Here is a 9315-nt window from a genome sequence, read left to right as displayed (position 1 = left end):
TTCCTCCCAAATCTGTAAAACGTGGCCAAGGTGGCCAAAGAATCCATCCTACAGGGGCATGATAGCCAGAATAGGACTGTGCTGGGAATGCATAAGAGGCATGTTAGGGGAAACTTACAGTGAGAAAGTTAGAAGCCAGGAAAGAGCCCTGTGGCCATAGGGAACTCAAAGATGCCCCAAGAGCATAAGAAGTTCCCCTTGTGTGGCCAGGGCTGAAGGCAACAACCAAAACACTTGAACTGGTTCTCAAAAGTGCTTCGGAGCAGCAGCAAGAGCAGCACCTAGGAGTTTGTTAGTGCAAAAATAGGTGAGGCGCGGTGGCTCACGCCTGTAATCCCAGCACTTTGGGAGGCTGAGGTGGGAGGATCACTTGAGCCCAGGAGTTTGAGGTTGTAGAGAGCTATGATGATGCCCCTGCACTCTAGCCTGGGTGACAGCAAGACCATCTCCTTTAAAAAAAAAAAAAAGTGCAAAGATAGGAGCTCAGTGGTGCCTTTGGGGAGTGTTGAAAGGTACAGATGTGGTGCTAAGGGGAGGGTCACCTTTTAATTTGAGTGATTAGGGAAGGCTTCTGAGAGGAACTAACATTAAATAAAGCCAAGGCCTGAAGTTGGAGAAGGAACCACCCAGATGAGTAGGAAAGAAGAGCTTTCAGGACAGGGACCAGAATGTGCAAAGGCCCAGACACTGGAAAGAACTGGACATGGTCAAGGAATGTGACTTGAGCTTAAGAGTTTGAGCAGAGGCCATTACACTTGGGGCCTTACAATATGTCTTGATAGGAAGTTGGGATGTGACTCTAGGGGCAATGGGAGGCCATTGGTGCTGTTGAAGCAGGAATATCGGTTGATCTAGTTTTCATTTGTACATAACTGCTCTGGCTGCTGGGCAAATGGTGGGTAGGGAGGGAGACAGGAGATGCCAGAAGGACAGTTCAATATTACTTTGGAAAGAAGGAGATTATCTTCTTCTTCTAAGAAAGGAAGGATGTAGACTCAGTGTCGAGCCAATGCCATTGTTAATTTGTACGGGACCAAGATTGTGGGATTTCGTGATTTTGCAACACTAGGTTTGCTGCCCAGTACCAGGAACAAGAAAAAGAGAATGATGACAGTTCAGAACTGGAGACAGATCCCGTGCCTGGGGAAGGGTTGACAGGAAGAGAGCCTCTAACGTCGCAGGGTATTTTGGAAGGAAAAACGGAAGCAGCAGGGAAGGACAGACCGAAACACGAGGGAAAGGTGCCTGCAGGGCTTGGCGAAGCAGTGGGAGCAGGTCAGTGGGTGTGGTGAAACGGATGAGGTGCTCAGCCTGTCTGCCCCTGTGCCCCCCAAAAAAGAAAAGAAAATCTTTTCTTTGTGTAATACACGTAAGTAAAAAGTAACTGCTTCCTTTGGATTTTCAGGAAGAATTTGAAAGAAAATGGTTGAACTCATTTTTAAAATATAGAAAAAACCGTAAGCTCACTTTGCAGTTCGTGTGGCCTGCTGCAGGAGATCAAGGGGAGAGGGCGAGAAGCAGGCAGTAGCTGGAACCGGAAGGAAAAGAACAGAGTTGTAATGTGTTCATTTTTTTCACCTGAGCTGTGTATTTCTTTGGTATTTCGCCTCTTAGCTTGGTTCTTAGATGATGTCGACTTCTCAGGTCTCCCAGGGCACAGAGCAACAACAGGCCGACCTGAACACCGCAGCCCCGCTCCTGCCCCGCAAGACAGGGCCAAGGGAAGGCAGAGCCGGGCCCTCGACTTATTAAACGCAACCAGGCCTGTGAGATGTGAAGAGTTGCCCTCATGTGGCCGATGCTGGAAATAACAGCCAAGACACTTGTGTTCCAGGGCAGCGGTCCCCAACCTTTCTGACACCAAGAACTTGTGTCGTGTAAGACGGTTTTCCCACGGACGGGCCGTGGCCGCCCCGGCTCCACGTGGGATCATCAGGCATTAGATTCTCACGAGGAGCGCGCAACCTGGAACCTTCACTGCGCGGTTCGCAGTGGGGGTCCGGCTCCCACGGGGGTCTGATGCCCCCGCTGATGTGACGGGGTGGGGGGGAGAAGGGGGCGAGCTCGGGCCGTGATGCGAGCCATGGGGGCGCTGTGGGTGCAGGTAGGGGCTTCGCTCGCTCACTCGCCCGCCCACCGCTCGCCTCCTGTGGCCCAGTTCCTGGTGGTCCTTGGCCTGGGGGTTGGGGACCGCAGTTCTAGGGCAGCGGTCCCCACCCTTTTTGGCACCAGGGACCGGTTTCATGGCAGACAATTTTTCCACAGACTTGGGGGAGGGCGGATGGTTTCAGGACGATTCAAGCGCCTTACATTTATTGTGCACTTTATTTCTATTATTACATCGTAATATATAATGAAGTAATTACACAAACGTCTCTGCTACTGATAATCTGTGTTTGCAGCCGCTCCCCAGCGCTAGCGTCACCGCCTCAGCTCCACCTCAGATCACCCGGCATTCGATTACCATAAGGAGCGCGCAACCTAGACCCTCGCACGCCAGGCGCAGTTTACAGTAGGGTTTGTGCCGCTGTGAGAACCTAATGCCCCCGCTGATCTAACGGGAGCCCAGGAGTGATTCCAGCGACGGGGAGCACTGCAAATACAGATGCAGCTTTGCTGGCTAGCCCACCGCTCACCTCCTGCTGTGCAGCCCAGGGGGTAGGGACCACAGTTCTAGGGCAGTATTCTGTTTTCCAGATCAGCAGTACCTGCAACACCTGGACATTTGTTAGGAATGCAAAATCCTGGGATCCATCCCAGACCTACTGAATCGGAAACTTTGCTGGACACCATTCCCAATCTGCCTTCTAATAAGCTTTTTATCTATCTATGCATTTATTTATTTATTTATTTTTGAGTCTCGCTTTGTTGGCTAGAGTGCTGTGGTGTCAGCCTAGCTCACAGCAACTTCAAACTCCTGGCTCAAGTGATCCTCCTGCCTCAGCCTCCCGAGCAGCTAGGATTACAGGTGCCTGCAACCATGCCCGGCTAATTTTTCTGTTTTTAGTAGAGATGGGGTCTCACTCTTGCTCAGACTTGTCTTCAACTCCTGAGCTCCAGCAATCCTCCCGCCTCGGCCTCCCAGAGTGCTAGGATTACAGGCGTGAGCCACCGCGCCTGGCCCTAATAAGCTTTTTACATGATTGTGATGAAACACTAAAATATTTGAAAACCGTTCTCAACCTACATCCCAATATCCCCATCTTCCTGTCTCTGCCCCCCACACCTCTACAGTATAACATACTCCTAATTTTTGGTTTCAAAAATAGCAGAACTTCCTCTATTTTATCCTTTTATGTTCTGTTCTCCTGCCTTCCCAAGAATTTTATTCTTTTGGCTAGGCCCTCACTATCTATTCTTAACAACTAAAATTAATCTTACCCTTCATTTCCCAGTAGCAGGCCTAATTTCCTCGCCTCTGCAGAGCCACTTTTTTGGGAAGAGCAGTCTACACTTTCCCTTGTCTCTTTCTCCACTGAAACTGCTCTTAAAATCAACAGTGAGCATCCTGTGTTTCCTCCTTCCCTAGAAACTGCTGTTGGATCATCCTTGCACACACTCTCCACTCAGATTCCTTCCCCAAATAGCTTCGCAGGGACGGCAGGTTCAGCTAGAACTAATACGCCCCCACCAAGTCTGTGGCTCCCACGCCCTGGGAAGAGTTCTGTCTTCCCAAGGTCCCACTGCTGCCAGAACGTTGATCCATTGGGATCTTTGTAGCCTAGTGTTTCATGTACTTTCCAAAGTATTCTTTCACCAGTACTTAATACCAATTCTGACTTGAAAGCAGAACAAGCGTCAGCTCCATAGGAAATGAAAAAAGACCCCACAAAGGATTGTACTAAAGTATCTAAAACAGATTTTTTTTTTCTTTTAAAAACAGCCTAAACACATCAGGGGTTAAATAAGCTGCTTCTCTTTCCACTGTTTATTATTAATGTACAAAATATACAAAAACCAAAAGAAAAAGAAAATACTCATCCTCAAATCCATTGTGGCGATAACCCAAGACCCTGCACAAAACCCAACCAATCCACTGTTTTCATAGAAAACAACTGATGCCAAGACAGGTGAAGGAGAGGACTGGGAAGGGGCAAAATCATCTTGTTGAACCCACCAGGAAGACACCTGGTGGGGATTCGGAAGTGGCTGACAGAGCAAGGTTTCTAGAAGCCTCACACTGATAAGGTTCCATGTGGGAGCAAGGAGCAAGCGAACTCCCAAAGGCAGTGCATGTAGTGTGACTGTCAGGCCCAGTGTGCTGGGCACAAGTTGATGAGCAGCTGGTCTCACTGAAGTATTTTATGAAGTTTCCAGAGTGGCTGTAGTTGGCAAGGGTGGGCCGACACCGCAGGCCTCACTTACGCCAGCTCAAACTTTCGCTGGATGCAAACACGAATTTGCCATCATCGACTGTAGCAGACCCGTGCTGCAGACTTGGGTGTTCACAGAAGGATGCAAAGTCCTCCTTAAAAAAGGACTCGGAATGCGGAGCCCGTGGCAGGGGAGGAGTAGAGATGACGTGTGTCCCAGCCTGACTGAGCCCTCGCGGCGCACGGGCACATACAGTGCCCTTCGCCATCTCCCCACCCTGTGTGGAGTAACGGCCGTGGCTGGGATAATCTCCTAACTGCAGCTGCCTGTGTCGGGGCTGTGTGTGCACGTGCAGGACCCACGACAGGAGCAGAGGGGTTCTCCGGGATGACCAGCTTTAGGTTCTCAGGCGTAAGGGTAATACTGGAAAGGGATTTGGAGTATAGGGTGAATCTCCTCAAAAAGTGAAGCCAACTGGGTCTCCTCTTCAGCAGTCCCGGGTACAGAATGTGTCCAGTCTCTCTCCTCCCCAGACTGGAGGAAAATATGTACATCAATGCGCACCAGTGATCAGACAACCCCAGGAACCCAAGCAGGTGGGAACTGAGGGGCCGGCTCCTCATCAGCTGGGGAAGGGCAAAATGGGCCTCACAGAAGCCATAACAAGGTGGAAGGAGCAAGGCTGCAGTCCACAGGGGGTCCCTATGGCAGGGGGGGCCCGTTGACACCCGGGTGGTAGAAGGCACAGTTGTTTTCATAGCGGCAGTTGCCCTTCATCATGAAATGTCGGCAGACGGGGCGGTTTGACATGTCTGTGGAAACGATGGCAGAATGGTTAGACAAGCAACGACTAACCAAGGCAACGCCACCCTCGCCACCCCAACCCACTGCATCCTGAGAACTTTCAGAGAGACAGTGTCTCAGGGCTTTGGGGGAAGGGCAGAGGGCACGAATTGCCATGCATACTGGGACACCGAGGAGACAGGGAGACCTCAAGTTCTGCCTGGCATATCCACAGTGGTGACTCTCCCCCACTTCCCCAAATCTTGTATGGGACACGAAAGTCTCATGGGGAGCAAGAAGCATCCTCACCTCCTCCATGGCTGTGGCCTCCATCGTGCCCTCGGTGGCCCCCTCCCCCGTGGCCAGGGCCATCATGGCCACGGTGCTCATGAGGAGGTGGCCCTCGATGGTCGTGGCCTCGGTGACCCGGGACATCATGAGGCCGGTGCCCATGGGGTCCCCCATGTCCAGGGCCTTCATGGGGGCGATGTCCACCACTTCCACCCATGCTCCCACCAGGGCCTTCATGGGGGCGATGTCCCCCACCAGCACCCATTCCTCCGCCAGGGCCTTCATGGGGACGATGGCCACTGCCACCACCCATGCCACTGCCAGGGCCTTCATGGGGACGATGGCCACTGCTGCCACTCATGCCGCCGCCAGGGCCTTCATGGGGACGATGTCCTCCACCGCCACCCATGCTACCACCAGGGCCTTCATGGGGGCGATGTCCGCTGCCACTGCCCATGCCCCCACCAGGGCCTTCGTGACGATGCCCACCACCTCCAACCATGCCACCAGGGCCCCCTCGTCCATTTGAAGGTCCTCCTCCAGAGCGACCTCCTCTGGCCCCTCGAAATGGAGGAGGTGGAAGGGGCTCATTTCCTCCTCGGCCACCTCGGCCTCTATGGTATGGTCCAGGACCAGGTCCTGGACCCCCCCGCATTGGGCCGCCCCGCATAGGGTCACCCGGGCCATCCCAGAAGGGATCACCACCACGGGGAGGTGGTGGGGGACCTAGGAGACGTGGACCCACAGGCCCGCTAGGGCCTCCATGAGGACCTGTTAGGGAAAGAGAGAGAGAGAGAGAGAGAGACAGTATCAGCTCCCTGTTACACTCAGGAACAGCCATCTCCCAGCCGAAACTACCAGCTTTTGGTTGATCCTATACTTTCACCAGGCTGAAATGAAGCAGACAAGCCCATTCCAACCTCTCACTACCCGCTTACCTGGCATAGGTCCCCCAGGTCCAGGAGGGAAGTGCTGCATGGCCTTGGGTCCCCCAGGGCCTCCTGGTGGGAAACCATTGGCTATTGGACCAGGGCCTAGGAGTCCATGTGGCACTGTTAATGACAACAGGAATGACACAGTCAGCAAGAGGACTCGAGAGGATGGCATGACTTTCCACGCAGGTGTGCCCAATTGACCCACTCAGACCAACCTGGCAAAGCACCGCTCTCTCTGTCCAGTCTTCCCCTCCCATTTCTTGCCCAGTGGCAACAGCCCTGTGCTCTTCAGTGTCTGGGAAACCCTGCTTCCCCCAACTCCACTGTAGGCTTCCTCCCCCAGGCCCTGGGGCTGGCCCTGAAGATTACCCAGCATCTGCTTGATCTTGTCTGAATAGTCTGGTTGTTTCAGTAGTTCCTCTGAGGGATGACTGTTTGGGCTACCCTGTAAGGATGTAAGAGGGCGAAGTCAACAGAGAGCAAGGGTACCAACTGTAGAGAGGGAGAGCCAAACATCAGGAGGTAAGTGGGGAGATGTGGAGAACCAGGGCAGAGACAACGGGAGACAGAACCAGGGAAGAACACAGGAGGCAAGGAGGGCTCATACCATTATGGAGGTAAGGATCTCCTGGACGTTAATGCCTCCTCCTCCAGGGCCCTGGGGGCTCTTCCCAGCACCCATGCTTCCCATAAGATTGGCCAGAACCGGAGGTAACTTGGAGCCTCCTGCCCCATCAGGTGAGCCACCTGACCCCCCAGGTTCCAGCGTCTCAACATATGGGGTCTCATCCATGGAACACTCCTGAAGGAACAGGAGAAAAGTCAGGACTAACTAAAAGAATGGAGACATTCTCACGCGAAAGATGCACTGAAATCGATGAGCATCACCACCTCCATCGTCATGTAACGTTTCACTCACCTCGTCCAGCGGGATGAGCTTAGGGGGTATGGGCTCATAGGGCTCTGGGTCAGGCTCGTGAGGACTATCAGGGACGTCACAGGTGATGGAAAAGAGAAGAAGAATGAGAGGCACATTATTTATTCAGGCCCTCGAAGTTCTTTCTAACCTCCAACCTTTCTTAATTCCCCCAGCTCATGTTCCTCTCAAGAGCACAAGCACTCTGAGACATCCCAGGGCATGCACCCCATTCTGCTCACCTCTCCTTGTTTAGGAAGAGCTCCTGAAGGATTCCTTTCTCCCGCTCAGCCTGGATATATCGCTCCTGGCTGTTGCTTCCAGGGGTGACAAGGGGTGAGGGTAGAACCAGGGGCCGGGGACACACCCAGGGCACCTTCTCCTCCATGTTGTCATGGCTCAGACGCCGGGCTGTCTCAAATGCATGCCGGTCTGACAGTATCTCTCGCTTGGCCGCCTCACCAAAGTCCTTGATCTTATTCACATTTACTATCAGCAGCAGAAAGCACGGGAAAACGTCAGCACAACCAAGTCCTTTTACAGTCTCCTGTACATGCCTATCATATAGGAAACGACCTCTTACCTCGTTCAGTTTCATCCAGTTCAAAATAGAAATACTCTCTCAGTTTGCCCTCCTCGGGCCACGTCACAGTCTTCCTCTTCCTGCCCTTCCGGGTCAGTTGGTTGGGATCTCCAGGACTCTCCACTGGCTTTGCATCCAGAGCCCCTGATTCCAAAGAGGCTGGAAGCAGAAGAGGTTTCAGACCCAGATCCTTCCTTTCAGAAAACCCCCAAAACCGAACCAGTTTCTAAATTACCTGCATCCATGAGCTCTGGGACTTCAACAGGGGGCACTGGGGTCCCTGGGCGGTCTGTGTCCATAGCCTCAGAAGGAGGTGCCGGTTCTGGGGAAGAAGGTTTGGCTGTGCTTGGTTCTGTGCTTGTTTTCCCTTCAAAGGGGCTTGGCTATTATGAAAGAAAAGGAAGTTAATGAACTGACATGAAAGCCAGGGGCAAGGCAATTAGTCCAGGGTCCTGGGCAAGATCCCCCAATGATTCCTATAAAGAAAGACTCCATCTCTAACACAGTCCCACTCTGACCGGTCTACATCCGAGACAAAACTTCCTCAACTCCTAGACACTGTGTCCTTCCTTCTACTTTACCTTTTGTACCCTGTCACTGAAATCTATTTCTCAGGGCCCATACCTTGGCAGCTGTAGGTGAGAGCACTTTCTTCTTCTTCTTAATTTTGATGCCTGGAACAGGGGCTGAATTGAGAGCATCCAGAAAGCCCAGGCCCTCCATAGCTACAAAGTAATGAGAATCAAATGGAATTATCAGACTTCCCTCCTCATCCTACTCCTACAAAGTCCAGGCAGAAAATGGGCCAATGGGGACCTTGCCTGAACTTAGGACACAATAAAGCTCAAGGTGGCCAGGAAGCATGTGCAGGAGGGTCACGTGGGAAATTCTCGTCGTTATTTTAGCTGTCTTTCGGCAGGCAAGCCTTGGCTTTGGATGTGAATTAGAGCTCTGGTAACTGATGAAGTGAGCCCCTCTGAACACAACAGATCATTGTGACAGGTGCCCCAACCAGTCACAGAATGGCGTATCTCCCTAACGCATCTCTAAAATTACTGCTAAGTGACCCCATGAAAGGGGACTTTCAGAGGTGCAAAAAGTAAAGGATAGCAAGAAATCGAAGGAAAGTGGAAGGAAAAAACCTTCCCCTTCCCGAGACATTTATTCTTATGAGGAGTTTGCTCCCAATTCAAAGCAGGTTCCCTGGCCGGGCGCGGTGGCTCACGCCTGTAATCCTAGCACTCTGGGAAGCTGAGGCGGGAGGATCGTTTGAGCTCAGTTCGAGACCAGTCTGAGCGAGACCCCATCTCTATTAAAAATAGAAAGAAATTGGCTGGACAACTAAAAATATACAGAAAAATTAGCCGGGCATGGTGGTGCATGCCTGTAGTCCCAGCTACTTGGGAGGCTGAGGCAGAAGGATTGCTTGAGCTAAGGAGTTTGAGGTTGCTGTGAGCTAGGCTGACACCACAGCACTTCAGCCAGGGCAACAG

General features: G+C 52.3%; 1 protein-coding gene across 1 annotated transcript in view; it reads right to left on the bottom strand.

The window, feature by feature from the left end:
* Positions 1–3900: 3900 nt before the first annotated feature.
* Positions 3901–9315, bottom strand: part of PPP1R10 (protein phosphatase 1, regulatory subunit 10) — a 17777-nt gene continuing 12362 nt past the window's right edge. Inside the window, exons 11-20 of the mRNA XM_012652912.1 lie at positions 8447–8547; positions 8058–8205; positions 7823–7981; positions 7482–7728; positions 7243–7306; positions 6931–7125; positions 6693–6768; positions 6327–6440; positions 5407–6159; positions 3901–5126 (exon numbers count right to left, since the gene is read on the bottom strand). Of these exons, the coding sequence (XP_012508366.1) occupies positions 5017–5126; positions 5407–6159; positions 6327–6440; positions 6693–6768; positions 6931–7125; positions 7243–7306; positions 7482–7728; positions 7823–7981; positions 8058–8205; positions 8447–8547 (1967 nt within the window). The 3' untranslated portion in view covers positions 3901–5016. The remainder of the gene's footprint in view (positions 5127–5406; positions 6160–6326; positions 6441–6692; positions 6769–6930; positions 7126–7242; positions 7307–7481; positions 7729–7822; positions 7982–8057; positions 8206–8446; positions 8548–9315) is intronic.

This window comes from Propithecus coquereli, unplaced genomic scaffold (assembly GCF_000956105.1).
Source record: "Propithecus coquereli isolate 6110/MARCELLA unplaced genomic scaffold, Pcoq_1.0 Scaffold404, whole genome shotgun sequence".
Classification (NCBI taxonomy): domain Eukaryota; kingdom Metazoa; phylum Chordata; class Mammalia; order Primates; family Indriidae; genus Propithecus; species Propithecus coquereli.
Note: the sequence above shows the minus strand (reverse complement) of the source record. Positions and strands in the feature narration are given on the sequence as shown.